The sequence below is a fragment of the Dasypus novemcinctus genome, chromosome 23, assembly GCF_030445035.2.
Source record: "Dasypus novemcinctus isolate mDasNov1 chromosome 23, mDasNov1.1.hap2, whole genome shotgun sequence".
In the NCBI taxonomy this organism is placed as follows: Eukaryota; Metazoa; Chordata; class Mammalia; order Cingulata; family Dasypodidae; genus Dasypus; species Dasypus novemcinctus.
In genome coordinates, this window is record NC_080695.1 from 71,965,701 (window position 1) to 71,980,363 (window position 14,663).

Consider the following 14,663-nt stretch of genomic DNA (forward strand, 5'->3'; position numbering starts at 1 on the left):
AATGGCTTTTCATTTAGATGGAGCTTTGGCTCTCTTGTGCCCCCATCCCACAAATAAGATTTTATCCTAATTGTCAGGGTATTATGTTCAAGTGACTATGTAATATTGTTCTCTGCTGAGCCAAGTGGTGGACTATGATTACATTTCCCTTCCAATCAACAGCTGCCATCGTTTTCCTTCGCCTGTTTTGCTAAGTCCTTATTTAGCTATGTTTCCTCAAACGCTCTCACAGATATGCCAAACTCTTGGCAATAACGTTCCCCAGTTTTCAAGCACATGAGCTAATACGTCATTGGTTCCACGGTCATCCTGCAGCCAGCCGGCCTCCTGCTCAATCCGGACAACAGCCCACCAAGCCTCTGGCCTGGCATCATCCCGTGCGTCCCTGTAGCTTTCACCCATGTTGGAAGCCCTGCTTCCTGGATTCCAGGTCATCTTCAAAGTCTAGCTACCGAAAATTTTGGAGACGCAAACCCTCTGGTAGTTTCATGCACAGGGGGACGTGGGAGCTAAATACTTTTGGCCTTTTTTTTTTTTTTTAAGATTTATTTTTATTTATTTAATTCCCCTCCCCTCTCCCGGTTGTCTGTTCTCTGTGTCTTTTTGCTGCGTCTTGTTTCTTTGTCCGCTTCTGTTGTTGTCAGCGGCACGAGAAGTGTGGGCGGCGCCATTCCTGGGCAGGCTGCACTTTCCTTCGCGCTGGGTGGCTCTCCTTACGGGGTGCACTCCTTGTGCGTGGGGCTCCCCTACGCGGGGGACACCCCTGCGTGGGGCGGCACTCCTTGCGCACATCAGCACTGCGCATGGCCAGCTCCACACGGGTCAAGGAGGCCCGGGGCTTGAACCACGGACCTCCCATGTGGTAGACAGACGCCCTAACCACTGGGCCAAAGTCCGTTTCCCTACTTTTGGCCTTTTTGTATGTGTCGGTGTTATGGATTGAATCACGTGCCCCACAAAGGTATGTTGGAGCCTTAGCTCCCAGCCCTATGGATGTGGACAATTTGTAAATAGGATCTTTGAAGATGTCGCTAGTTAAGATGAAACCCAACTGGATCAGGGTGGCCCTTGGTCCAATAGGACTGGCACCCTCCTAAACAGAAGAAATTTAAACACAGTAGTTGGAGAAAGACGAGGGACAAGGAGAGGGACGGCCATGTGACAGAGGCAGAGACTGAGTCACGAGTTGTCGACAAGCTGCCATCAGAACGCTACAGGCTTTGGAGAAAGCCTGATCCTGCCAATACTTCAAGTTTGGACTTTTAGCCTCCAAAAGGGTGACAATGAGTTCCGGTCGTTTAAGCAAACCCATTTTTGAGGCTTCGTTACTGCAGCCCTGGCTGACTGAGACATTGTGTTTGATAGAACGTTGGGCTGGGGATAGAATCATGGATGGACCTCGGACTCCCGCCAGCATGTGAGCTGCTTCTAGCTTCCAGTGTGGTGGGGTTATAAAGTACCCTGCCATGCTGACTCCTGGTCCTCCTTATAGGTTCTTCTTCCCCCTTCCTCCTCACCCTGACTCTTTAGGGATCTTTGCTTTCCCTCGGGTTCTGGTATTTCAGTAGGATGTCTGGGGCGGAGGGAGGGGGCAGTCTTTTACCCTTGCTTGGGCCCTTTCAATATGGAGACGTGTATGCTTTAGTTCTGGTTTAGTTGTTTTTTTTGCTTTTCGATAATGTGTTCTTCTCCATTTTCACCGTTCTCCCTTTCTCATTTTCCTATTGGCTATTGCATCTTCTGGATTTAACCTTTTATCTTCATACTTTTTGCATTTTCTATCCCTTTGTCTTTTGGTTCTGCTTGCTTGGAAGAGATCTCCTCAATCTTCCCCATTTGCTGTAGAGTTTTTGTGTGATTATACTTTTAATTTCGAAAAGCTCTTTCTTGCTCTCTGATGGTTTCATGGCCATTTTTGCTGTTCAAAGCATTCTATTCTCACTTCATGGAAGCAATGGCTGTGAATATTAAATATAGCACTTTCTAAAGTTTTCTTCTCCTCTTTGGGTCTCTTTTGTTTGGCCTCTGTGGTTCACGCACAGGGTTTCCTCAAGAGGCTGGAGACCCTTGGCCGCCTGTCCCCGCTTTAGAGAGGCCCTGCCGTGTTGTGGGGGTACACCTTGCGGCATGGTAGGGTGCTGGGCAGGAGGCCGGTGTTCCATGCTCTAGTGGTGAAGGGAGGCTTTTCTGTGGACCTGGTTCTTTTCTCCAGTGGAGAATTCTCCGCCCTCCTGCTGCAGATAGGCAGGGGATGGGTGGGGTATAGGGCTGATGCAGGCCTTGGCATCAGGACAGGGGAGAGAGGTCAAGGTCCCCCAGTCTAGGTTGACTTCCTTACACTTGTGTTTTCCGTCCCTGCCCTCTGCCATCCTCAGTAGTCAGTTCACTACCTGGACAGGGTACCCCAGAGGTCTTTAGTCCTCCTTCATCCGCTTTCTGTCTTTCCGAACTTTTTTTTTACAGTTTTCACTGTGTTTGCTCTTCTCCCCTCCTCTCTGTGCTGGTGGGTTAATAGCTTTTTTGTTTCTTTACTGTCCTTTTAGTGGGGTTGTGGTGGGAGAGAGATGGCACCTGCATGGAGCCAGTCCCCCGGTTTAATCGGTAGGACGACGACCGTTTTGCACATGAGGTTGCTGAGGTGCAGTGAGCTGACCAAGGCCTGTCTGATTCTAAGGTCCAGCTGTGTTTCCACCACAATTCACTGTGTGCTTTGTAGAAGGGTTTGGGTCTGGGCTGGCCACACTTGACTCTGGACAGATGAAGGGAAGTCCAGAGTGCGCCTGACCCCCAAGGGCTGGGACACCCAATTGCTGCAGAGGCCTCAAGCCCCAGGTCTCATCCATCATCCATTCAACACTCTGCTCCAGGCCCCAGAGATGAGGAGGACATGACTTCCGTTGCCCTGCAGGGGTTCCTTTCCTAGCCGGCTTGTGGGAGATGGCCAAGGGTTTGGCTTCGTGTTGGCTTTCCTTTTTTTTTTTAAAAGATTTATTATTTATTTATTTATTTCCCCTTCCCTACCCCCGCCCCGACCCCGGTTGTCTGCTCTCTGTGTGTCCATTTGCTGTGTGTTCTTCTGTGTATTCTTGTACAGTAGCACTAGGAATCTGTGTCTCTCTTTGTTGTGTCAGCTCCCGGTGTGTGCAGCACCACTCCTGGGCAGGCCTTGCTTTTTTCGTGCTGGGTGGCTTTCCTTCCAGGGCGCACTCCTTGTGTGGGGGACTCTCCTACGCGGGGGCACCCCTGTGTGGCACGGCACTCCTTGCATGCATCAGCGCCGCATGTGGGCCAGCTCATCACATGGGTCAGGAGGCTCTGGGTTTGAACCTTGGACCTCCCATGTGGTAGGCGGATGCCCTATCCACTGGGCCAAATCCACTTCCCCCTGTTGTCTTTCTGATAGGGGATTAGCCCAGGGCGTCAGGGGAGCAAGGGGCCTGTGTATATCCCAAATAAATAGATGTGTGCTGGAGAGAGATTTGGGATTTCGAGTTTGGTTGTCAGGTTTAGCAGATCAAAGGCCAGCCATTACATCTGAATTTCAGATAAACCGGGAAGGGCATTTTGGTGTTAGGATGGTCCGTGCGATTTTCAGGACGTGACTCTACTACTACTCACTCGTTGTTCATCTGAAACTCAAACTGAACTGGGCGTCCCGCGCGTTTCAGCCGGTCACCCTAGCGCCCGAGGCCTCGGGATGAAGGCCCGGGAAGAAGCCCCGGGAAGGCAGGGCGGGGGAGGGGGTAAGGTCCTGGACGAGCTGCGCCGGCGGCGGGCTCTGAACACCGGGGGCAGCGCGGGACCTCCCAGCAGCCGGCACGGGCCAGAGCGTCAGGCGCCAGGCCCGCCGCTCTAGGTGGCGCCTCGTCGCTGGCGGAAGTCGCTGCCCGCACTTCCGCCGGGCGGGGCCGTTGCTGGGCGGGGCGCTGACGTCGTCCCGGAAGGGGCGGGCCCGCCGGGAGCCAGGCCGCGCCGCGCCGGCCGGGAGGGGGCCGCAGCCGGGGCCATGGCGGCGGCGGCGGCGGGCGCGGAGGGGCGGCGCGCGGCCCTGGAGGCGGCGGCGGCGGCGGCGCCCGAGCGCGGCGGCGGCAGCTGCGTGCTGTGCTGCGGCGACCTGGAGGCCACGGCGCTGGGCCGCTGCGACCACCCGGTGTGCTGCCGCTGCTCCACCAAGATGCGGGTGCTGTGCGAGCAGCGCTACTGCGCCGTGTGCCGCGAGGAGCTGCGCCAGGTGCGCCACCGCGCGGGCCGGGTGGCGGGGGGCGCGGCCGCCGGGGGCGCCTCGGCCTCCCGCGTGTCCCGCCGCGGGCCTGGCGCGCCGGCCGCCGAAGGGGAGGCCTGGCGGGGCCACCGGGGCGCGGTTCCGAGCCCGGAGCCGACTGGGGGGCGACGGGGGCCGCGGGGAGGCGGTGGTCCCTGGGGCCGGGGCCGGCGGCTTTCCCCCGCCCCTGCGGGAAATGCCGGGCTGCACTCGGCGAGCGGCGCGGCTTTGGGGGCTTCCTCCTCAGGGGTCCCCGTGAGGGGCCGGTGGAGAGCGCAGGGTCAGATTCGGGACATGCCCAGCCTGGGCGGCCCCGACCTCACTCCTGAGCGCGGCTCCTTCCTCTGCCGAGTGGAGGCGACGCGCAGCCCTCCCCACCCGGGACGCAACTTTGAGGTCCTCGCAGGGCAGGGCGGGTGGGGTTGAAAGTGGCAGAAGTTTACCTCTTCCTCCCCAGTGCCGCCTCGGGGCTCGGCTTCCGAGCGGAGGGAAGACGGTTCCGGCTCTGTCCTGACTCCGGGAGGGTCCGAGGGCCACCCTCCCAGCAGTGCCAGCAGCCGCCCAGGGCACTGCGCTTTGAGATCTGTTTGCCACCAGTGTTGTGAAATTCCCCCGGTGTGTTCGGGAAAGCCTGGGGGGGGACACCTGCCAGGGGATCTCACTCTCATCTTGTTAGAGTGACGCAGAGATGGCCGGTTGATGACCGAGTCTCGTCCCTTAGAAGTTGACTCTTAAGTTCAAGGCGTCGGGGATGCTGGAGTCCCTCAGGCAGCTTGTGGGCGGCTACCCCGTGCCGGGAGGAAAGGCCACTTGGAGGAGCTGTCACTGTGTCACCAGGTGGAGGGAGAGGGATGCGGAAGTAGGGCAGCCGGGCGTCGGAGGCTTACTCCCAGGTCTCCTCCTGGGCTTGCCGGCAGGTCTGGTGTGGTGTGGCATGACTCACCAAAGGCCAGGTTTGCCCTCTCACCTGTAGCTTCCTTCCAGGACCTGGGTGGTGCCGCCGGTCTCTCTTGGGAAGTGAGTGCACACCTTCTGGGGCCGGCGCGGTCTCTGCCTCCCTCGTGGGTCCCGCGCCCCGTAAGCCCCGTGGAAGATGCGTGGACACGAGCTGTGGCAGGCTCCAGGTGGGGCGTGGCTTGGCAGCAGCCAGCTGGGCCTCCCATGGAATGCGCTGCGCTGCTGGCAGCAGAAGGGCCCACAGGGGCTCTGGGGCTCTGGGGTCCTGGGAGCTGGCTCTCCTCGCCTCCCGCCCGTCCTGTTTTCTCCCCCACTCCTGACCGCGCGGCTTCGTCTCACCCCTGCCCCTTCCCCTGCTGTGTCCTGAGCTGTCCTCTGAATACGTGCCGGTGTCCCACACCTGGTCAGGATTCTCACAGCAACCCACCACCCCAGACCCCCCCCTGCTCTGCCCTCCCCGTTGGACTGTCTTTTAAGAACGGGGGTGTGCGCTCTGGAATGGGCCAGTTTTGCTCATCGGTGAAGTCCCCACACCCCAGGCAGCCTGCAGGGCTGGGGAGGGAGCAGAGGGACCAGATCAGCCCAGGGGACCCGACAGGTGCTCAGGGCAGGGCCCAGGCCGGCTCCCGGCTGATGGGGGCTCGGGTGTCCAGGTCCTGGCCTGACCGGACCGCTGTGTCAAGCACCCCGGCCAAGCTAGGAGGGTCCTTGCGGGCTGCCTCATGCATTCCCCACCCACAGGCAGGAAGTGGGAGGCGAGCAGGCCCGGGTTCTGTTTACTGTTCAGGCCCCTCCGCACAGTCCTCGCCCTCATCCCAGTAATCTCCCTGTCTGGGCTCCGCGGGCGCTTGGCTCCCAGAGGCCACCTGTCCCTCTGAGCAAGCCCCGGGGCTCCACCTATGACCTGCAGGCCGGGGCTAGCAGGGGGCGCGCCATTGTCCACTACAGCCTGGGCCTGTCACTCGGTGCCATCTGCTGAGGCCCCCCGTGTGCTGGGCATCCGCCCGCGCTGTCCCGTCCCCTTGGTGGGTGGTGGGGGCTCCCAGTGTAGCAGGCTGCCCCTTGCCGAGTGGGCTGCTGACCCCATCTTCCTCTCACTACCCTTGGGGACGGGCCTGGCCGTCGCTGGGCATTGCAGGGCCGCCATGGCCCTTGGCTGTTTGCTGCCTGGCCCACCCACGGCTGCCCAGGGCCGCCCGGCCTCTGGCCCCAACCTGCGTCCTCAAGCCCCGTCACCTTCCCTTTGCAGCCCTGGCTGGCCATCCGCCGCCGCCCCCGGTTCCTCGGACCCCACAGCCCCTGCGCCTGCTTGGAGTGATGCTGTGCGGGGGCCCACCCTCTGCCCCTGCCGGGGCGGGCGGTCCCACCGAGCTCAGCTGCAGGCCTGGGGGTAAAGGCCGGTCTGTCCTCACCCGGCCCTGGCATCCACGTGCAGAGCCACACTGGGGCGGCACCGGCCACGACACTGCTGCGGGGAGGGCCGGTGTCAGGGTCAGGGCGGGCCTCCAGGGAGGCAGGGAGGCCACTGGGGGAGCAAGAGGGGCAGGAGAGGGGCCAAGGCGTGGAGATGCCAGCTTGGTCGGCCTCTGCCGTCGCTACAGCAGGGACCTGGGAGGGCCCGGCCTGGCCCTGAGCCGGGTGTGGGCGGGGGTCTGCACTGCAGCCTCAAGGAGAGGCTGGAAAGGAGAGTGCGCGTGGGCGCGCAGGCCACGGCACACCGGGAGGGCGGGTGGGGCGGGGCCCGTGGCTGTGGAAGAGGCAGGAACACCTGTCCCCATCCCCCCACGTGGGTGAGCCGCCTGGCTGCACTCCACCCAGCGCCCCTGGCCGCCTGTGTGTCCCCGGCAGACACCCAGGCTCAGGTGTGGCCCCTCTTCCCGCCCACCCCGGGCCAGGTGCCCCCCCCCCCCCCCCCGCCCTGCGGCTCCAGCAGGTGCCGCCTTGAGCCCGTGCGCCTCTCCTCGCAGGGCGCTCTCAAGATTGCAGGCATGGAGAGACGGTGCTGCGCCCCCACGGGCTGGGGCACGGGCCTCGCATTGGTTCTGCTCACCCCGGCCCTTGGGCAGCCCCCTTCCTGCCCACTGCTGCCCGGCGTCCCGCCCGGGAAGCTGCTGCCCCCTTTCTCCCTGCGGGGGGCCCAGCCCAGAGCCTGTGGGTGCAGATTGAAGCCTGCTGGGAGGGGCGGCTGGGGACCCACACCACAGCCGGCAGCAGACAGGGCGTGGTCTCTGGGAGCGTGGGCGCCATGGCCCAGGTGTCTTGGGGAGCCCGGGTGTCTTGGGGACCCCAGGCATCTTCAGGGCCCGCCCTGGCCGCCTCGCAGGCAGACCTGGAGTCCCAGTCGGGGCGTGGGGTCGGGCACCCGGAGGCATCAGGTTCAGGAGGCTGGGCACGCACCTGGGCCGTGCGGGTAGGCGGGCCGTGCGGGTAGGCGGCGGGGCGTTGGTGTGGGGCTGTGCCCTGACCCTGCCTCGTCCCCGGGGCGGGGCTGAGGCCCCCTGGGGGTGCTGTTTGAACCACCCTGCTGTGGGGGCGCCGGGTGGAGGACGAGGACGGCCTTGGCAGGCACTGTCCCGAGGTGAGCCGAGCCCTAGGGTGCTGGGCAGCCGGGCCAGGCCAGGGCGGCGGGGCGGAGGAGACGCTGTGGGATGCGTGAGCCAGCGGGGGTGAGGGCGTGGCCTCCCGGGCTGGGGGCTGGAGCTGGGAGCCGGGGCCTGGGGCTGGGAGTGGCTGGGAGGAGCCGGGAGGGGCAGTGGGGCGTGCTGGGGACGGGGACGGGGTCTGCCGCCGACCTGGGCCTGTGCTCGTGCGGCCAGGGGTCCCGCAGCCTTGAGGGGTCCGAGGAGTGGGGGGCTTTGGCAGCCCCTGCCTGGGGTCCCCACAGCACGTGCCATGAGCATGCCCGCCCCGGTGGTGCCCTGCGACAGCCTGGCGGCGGGGCGGGAGCTGCCGAGGGGCTAGAGCGCGACTGCAGCGCCAGGGAGCCTGAGGGTGGCCTCAGTGCCAGCCCTGCCGCCAGGCGGAGCGAGGAGGGAGGGGCCCTGGTTTGCGAGCCGCTGGTCCAGTGCCCGCCCCAAGAGGCCGAGGCCGCCTGCTAGGGGCGGGGCGGGGGCAGTCCCTCCTCAGCCCCCTCCTCGGCCCCCACCTCAGCCCCCACCTCTGCCCTCACCTCTGCCCGCCCAAGCAGTGGCCCTGTGGGAAGTGCGGCCGCGGGCCGAGCCACTGTGTCAGGTGGCGCCGTGCAGCCCCGGGAGCCATGCAGCCTGGGGGGACCCCCAGCCGCCCCCGTTCACAGGCTCCTGAGGGGGCCTCCCGTGGTATAGGCGCTGCAGGCCCCGGGTTGGGGTGCACTGAGCCCGGGGCGGCTGCAGTGGTGAGGCCGGCACTGCGTCTCAGGGGGGCCACTGGGGAGGCAGCCCGCGACCCTGGCTCCCTGCGGGTTTCTCCGTGTCCCGGCCTCCCACCAGCCCCCTCGCTTCCTGGCCCAGGTGGTCTTCGGGAAGAAGCTGCCCGCCTTCGCCTCCATCCCCATCCACCAACTGCAGCACGAGAAGAAGTACGACATCTACTTTGCCGACGCGAAGGTGCTGGCGCTGTACAGGTGAGGGGCTCGGCCCAGCTCGCGGGCTGCGGGCCCGTGGCTGTTGCGGGTGTACCCTCGCGGCCTCTGGGTCCTCGCCGTTGCCTCGTCTTCCGTCTGCCACGCAGCACCTCTCCTTGTCTCCTCCTGCCCCTCGTTGCCTCCCTCCTCCGCCCTGTCCCCTGCCACCTCCTGTGTCCCCTCTCGTTGTCCCCTGTTCCTCCTCCTCTCTCCCGGTGCATCCTCAGTGAGACCCCAGCTGTGCAGGTCATGCTCCTGGGGCTGGTGGGAAGACCCCCGGCTGTGGCCATCCCAGGGAGGGTCCTCGACTTCCGGGCTGTTCTCTTGGGGAGGTGTGGCCGTGCTCACCTGCCGACTCGACACTGCTGGGGCCATCACGACGTCACCCCCCAGTCTCAGGACGGCAGCCCCTGCCCTACGAGTCGGGGTGAGGGGTGGCCAGTCACCGGCTTACCCTGGCTGGTGGCCCCAGTGCTGACCGCGGTCCAGGCCCATCCCAGCATCCCCCTAGACTCAGACCCAGGCCGAGCAGGAGCGCCAGGGTGTGGCAGTGCCAGCGCTGGGTGGGCACAGGTGGGAGAGCCTGCCCCCTCCTGCCCTGGGCACCGCTGGGTACCAGCTGAGGCTGGCGCCGCAGCGGCTCTGCTCTTGCGCAGGCAGCTGCTGCAGCACGAGTGCCCGCGGTGCCCCGAGCTGCCACCCTTCGGGCTCTTCGCTGACCTGGAGCAGCACATGAGGAAGCAGCACGAGCTCTTCTGCTGCAAGCTGTGCCTCCAGCACCTCAAGGTGCGGCCCCCACGGGCCCCCCACGCCGCCCCGGGCACCCAGGGAGGGCCCCCCACGCCACCAGGCGGGGGCCGGGGCCACACACCTGTACGGGGCTTGTCCACTCGCTACCTCTGACCCTGAAGGCTCGGAGCAGCTTCCTGGCTGGCCGTGTCCCCTCCGCTCTCCTGCTCGCAGTCCTGGGGGACACCCGGCCCAGCAGGGGTCCCAGTGGCGGCAGGCAGGCAGCCCGAGGTGCCCAGGGCTGGGGCTGGGCACAAGGTGGGGCGGGCGGCCCAGGACACCCCCCGCACCCAGCCGCCTGTTCTCTGCAGATCTTCACGCACGAGCGCAAGTGGTACTCGCGCAAGGATCTGGCGCGGCACCGCATGCAGGGGGACCCGGACGACACCTCTCACCGTGGGCACCCGCTCTGCAAGTTTTGCGACGAGCGCTACCTGGACAACGACGAGCTGCTCAAGCACCTGCGCCGCGACCACTACTTCTGCCACTTCTGCGACTCAGACGGGGCCCAGGACTACTATAGGTGGGCGGGCGGGGGTGTGGCGGGCGCGGGGGCTCTCGCGTGGGCACAGGCCATCCTGATGGCCCGGCTTGCCCACAGCGACTATGCGTACCTGCGTGAGCACTTCCGGGAGAAGCACTTCCTGTGTGAGGAGGGCCGCTGCAGCACGGAGCAGTTCACCCACGCCTTCCGCACCGAGATCGACCTCAAGGCCCACCGGATGGCGTGCCACAGCCGCAGCCGCGCCGAGGCCCGCCAGAACCGCCAGATTGACCTGCAGTTCAGCTACGCACCGCGGCACTCGCGCCGCGAGGGTGAGCAGGGCTCTGAGGGGCTGCTGTGCGCAGCCGGGGGCTCGGCCTGGCCCGGGCTCAGCCTGACACAGGGTCGCTTGTCGGCCAGCGCCCTGCTCGAGGCCCTCGGGTCCGAGGCCAGGCCTGGGCTCGGCAGTGCACCGAGAGCTCTTTGTGGGCCTGGTGCCAGCCCGTCGAGGCGCTGCTGTCCCGGGGGCCTGCTGCTCCTGGGCGCCTGCTGCTGTCGATGGCCCTCCTGGGCCGCTAGGCCTCTGGCCATGACCCGCCGCCAGGCCGTGCAGCCTAGGGCCAGGGCAGGCTCGGCAAGGCTTCGACTCCCGTCGCGTGTGCCCGTGCCCCGCGGGGCAGCCTGTGCGGCGCGGCCGGGGGGTGGTGCGGTCGGCTCTGCCTCACTCTGGCCACGGGGGGTGGGTGCTGCTGCCCGGCTCGGGGCCGCGACCGGCTGTGTGCTGGCTCCAGGGGTCGTCAGCGGCGAGGACTACGAGGAGGTGGACAGGTACAACCGCCAGGGCCGCGCGGGCCGGGCCAGTGGGCGCGGAGCCCAGCAGAGCCGTCGAGGGAGCTGGAGGTACAAGAGGTGGGAGGCCCTGCGTGCCGCCAACGTTCCCGGCCTGGGCGGCGCTGGCCTGCTGAGCGCCCTCCACATGCGGCCGTGCCTGGATCCCGCCCCGCGCCTGGGGGTGGTGAGAGGGGCCTGCGGCACTTAGGGGGCTCGTGGCCTTGTGCCGTGATGTCCCCCCCTGCTCCCTGGCCACCCCCACTCCCTGGTTCCCCCTGCTCCCTGGCCACCCCCACTCCCTGGTTCCCCCTGCTCCCTGGTCCCCTCCGCCTCTGCCCCCCCCCACTCCCTGGCCCCCTGTCCCTGGTCCCTGCTCCCTGGTCCCTGCTCCCAGGCCCCTGCTCCCAGGCCCCCCACAGCCTTGCCCCTCTGAAGACTCCCATCCCCAGGGAAGAAGAGGATCGAGAAGTGGCAGCTGCCATTCGGGCCTCGGTGGCAGCGCAGTTGCAGGAGGAGAAGCACCAGGGTGAGGACCACGAGGAGGGTGGCAGGACCCAGAAGGAGGAGGCGGCTGTGCGGGGGCCTGAGGAGCCCCGTGGCCCCCGGCGCCCCGTGCGGACTCAGGGTGACGGTGCAGGTGAGCACCCCTGCCACCCCTGTCCCCTGGGCCCCTGGGCCCGCGCGCCGCGCTCAGTCCTCTCTTGTCTCGCAGGTCCCAAGGAAACCTTGGCAAATGGCCCCGTGAGCCAGGAGGCCCTGGCAGCAGCGGGCCCGGCCGCAGGAGCCGCACCCCTGAGGTTCGAGGGGGGTGAGGGGCGCTGTGGGCGGGCGGCCGGGGGCCTGGGGGGCGCCGGTGCTCACCGCTCTCCCCCCTGCTCAGCGCCCTCCCGCCCCCCGCTGCGAAGCTCAAGGAAGAAGACTTCCCCAGCCTGTGCACCTCGGCCTGCTCCGCGCCTGCAGCCCCCGGCCCCCCGGGCTTGGCGCTCGCGTACGCTGTTCCCGCCAGGGGCAGGAGCGCCTTCCAGGAGGACGACTTCCCCGCGCTGGTGCCCTCCGCGTGCAAGCCCAGCACGGCCCCCACCAGCATCATCTCTGCCTGGAACGGCGGTGGTGGCAGCAGGAAGGTGGCGCAGGCCGGGGCGGGATCTCCAGCCGGCGGCGGGGGCGGCCTGCCCCCCAGGAAGGCTGGGAAGGGGGGCGGCAAGGGCAGGAAGGGGGGCCCGGCGCCCGCCGAGGAGGACGACGGCCGCGCAGGGCTGACGGCCCAGGAGCTGCGCAGCGTGCCCACCACGGTCACCGTGTCCTCCCTGCTGGCGCTGGCCTCCTGCCAGGCCTCCGCCAAGGTCGGCCGGAGGAAGAAGGTGGGCTCCGAGAAGCCCAGTGCCGCGTCGCCCCCGCCGCTGCCCCCCGACCACACCCCGAAGGCCCCGGGCGACGCCAGGACCCCGGGGGCTGAGCAGGTTCCCGGCAGCAGAGTCGACGGGCCGGGCGCCGTCGTCAACGGGCACGTGGAGGGCTCGGCCCCGGCGCCCTGCGCCCCCAAGGAGCCCCCTGGGCTCCCGCGGCCCCTGGCGCCCCTCGCCTGCCCCCCTTCCCAGGAAGAGTTCCCGGCTCTCGGTGGGCCCCGTGCGCCCCGGACGCCGCCGCCCCCAGGTGTGTCTGCCACCCCGGCCCTGCTCCTGGGGCGTCGGGGCTGCGGGTGGGAAGGAGCAGCCGAGGGGAGGCTGCGGCCCGGCACCGAGGCCAGGTGGGCAGAGCGCGCCCGTGTGCGAGGGAGCGCCTGTCAACAGGGCGGCCCCGGGGCTCCCGCACGGGGCGCCGTGAGGGCCGGGGGCGCAGATAGGCTGGGGCTGCCCGGCGAGGGTGTCCCGGGCCGAGCGGGTCACGTGCCGCCCCACAGGCTTCAGCACTGCGGCGCTCCCAAAGACCGCGCCGCCTCCGCCCCCGCCCGGCCTGGTGCCCCCCGTCAGCAAGCCGCCCCCCGGCTTCTCCAGCCTCCCGCCCAGCCCCCACCCGGCCTGCGGCCCCAGCACCCCCACCAAAACGTGAGTGTGGCTGCACCCGCTGGCCCCGAGCCCCCGGGCTGGGCGGAGGGACCCCTCCTCTCGGCCGCCAGCACGGCTACCGCCTCCCCCGCCCACAGAGCCAGGCTGGCGCCCGCACCCCAGGCCTACCTGGTCCCCGAGAACTTCCGGGAGAGGAACCTGGAGCTGATCCAGTCCATCAAGGACTTCCTGCAGAGCGACGAGGCCCGCTTCAGCAAGTTCAAGAGCCACTCGGGGCAGTTCCGACAGGTCGGGCGCGGCGGGCGCGGGGCGGGGCGGGGCCGGGGGTCCGGCCAGCGTGACCGGGCCTGGCTCTGGCTGCAGGGCATGATCTCCGCCGCCCAGTACTACCAGAGCTGCCGGGACCTGCTCGGGGAGAACTTCCAGAAGATCTTCAACGAGCTGCTGGTGCTCCTGCCGGACACGGCCAAGCAGCAGGAGCTGCTGTCGGCACACGTGGACCTCCACAGCCACGAGAAGCTCCCCGGCACCAAGCCCAAGAGGGGCAGGAAGGGCGCGTGGCAGCCGGGCACCCCGGCGGGCCTGGACTGCTGCGTGTGCCCCGCCTGCCAGCAGGTGCTGGCGCACGGCGACGTCGGCAGCCACCAGGCGCTGCACGCCGCCCGCGACGAGGACTTCCCGTCCCTGCAGGCCATTGCCAGAGTCATCACGTAGCTCCTGCCGTGCGCGGACCGGAGCTGCCGCGCCCGCGAGCCTCCTGCGTCCTCCCTCCTGTCGGGCTGCCAGGCAGCCAGGCGGCACCCTGTGGGGCCCCGTGGCCGAACGGGCCACCTGCAAGTCGCCAGGGAGCCTGCCCCACCCCGCCAGCCATCACCACGCGGGAGTGTCCCCAGGGCTTCCAGGGGCTGGCGCAGCCCCTGCCGCACGGGCTGGTCTGGGGGGCTCTCTCTAGCTTTGGGAGGAAGCCCGGCGTGGGAAGGGCCGGATGCCCCGAAGCTGCCCCTCCTGCTGGAGGCATGGCGGTGGCGCCGGAGCGTAGAGCTGGAGTCAGGCGTCGAGGTTGTTGTGTAAACAGTTGGCTGTGCTGTGATTTAAGAATGTTCAGGATTAAAAGCTGGCGCGAAGTTGTGCTACTTGAAATTGAATCTTTTTATGAGACAAACTGAATCTGGGATCTCAAATTGCCTCTGACCTTTTATAAAAGTTTATCTTCAAATAAATTTATTTTGCAATACGGCATGTGGCTGCTGTTCTCAGCTTCTCTGCCTCCTGGGCACGCCCACAGCCAGGGGTCCCCAAGGAGCCCCAGGCGGCGTGTCCGGGGCTGCCCAGACTGTCCTCCAGGTACCAGCACAGGGCACCTCGGGGGCTGTGGTTCAGGTCCCGGCTGTCGCAGTAAGGCAAATACCTCAAAGCGAGTCACAGGAATTTTTTGGTTTCCCAACACTTAGAAAAGTGACGTTTACACCGTAGTAGGGTCTATTAAGTATACGCCAGCGTTGTCTAAAAAACGATGTGCAGCCCTTAACTGAGACAAATTTTATTGCTAAAAAACGCTGGCCACCATCCAGTCCTTGGGCGAGTCGTAACCCCTTTGCTGGTGGAGGGTCCTGCCTCGGTGTTGACGGCGGCGGCTGACCAGGGTGCGGCGCCGAAGGCACGGCTTAAAATAAGGCAGTAATGACATTTGCCACATCAGTGGACTCTGCTTTCACGAGCGATTTCTCTGTAGCA

The 14,663-nt window shown here is 66.3% G+C and overlaps 1 protein-coding gene across 4 annotated transcripts; it reads left to right on the forward strand.

The window, feature by feature from the left end:
- Positions 1–3,989: 3,989 nt before the first annotated feature.
- ZNF598 (zinc finger protein 598, E3 ubiquitin ligase) lies at positions 3,990–14,166 on the forward strand. Of its 4 annotated transcripts, none has more exons than XM_058286645.1 (12): positions 3,990–4,231; positions 8,707–8,819; positions 9,476–9,605; positions 9,920–10,131; positions 10,210–10,424; positions 10,884–11,001; positions 11,373–11,560; positions 11,636–11,720; positions 11,804–12,576; positions 12,824–12,968; positions 13,067–13,217; positions 13,293–14,166. In XM_058286645.1, exons 1-12 carry the CDS (start codon positions 4,007–4,009, stop codon positions 13,641–13,643), a joined length of 2,706 nt encoding a protein of 901 aa, XP_058142628.1. In that variant the 5' UTR covers positions 3,990–4,006; the 3' UTR covers positions 13,644–14,166. The 4 variants fall into 4 exon arrangements, with proteins under 4 accessions (XP_058142628.1, XP_058142630.1, XP_058142629.1 ...); XM_058286647.1 differs by having other exon boundaries at positions 11,373–11,449; XM_058286646.1 differs by having other exon boundaries at positions 10,884–10,992.
- Positions 14,167–14,663: the final 497 nt, after the last annotated feature.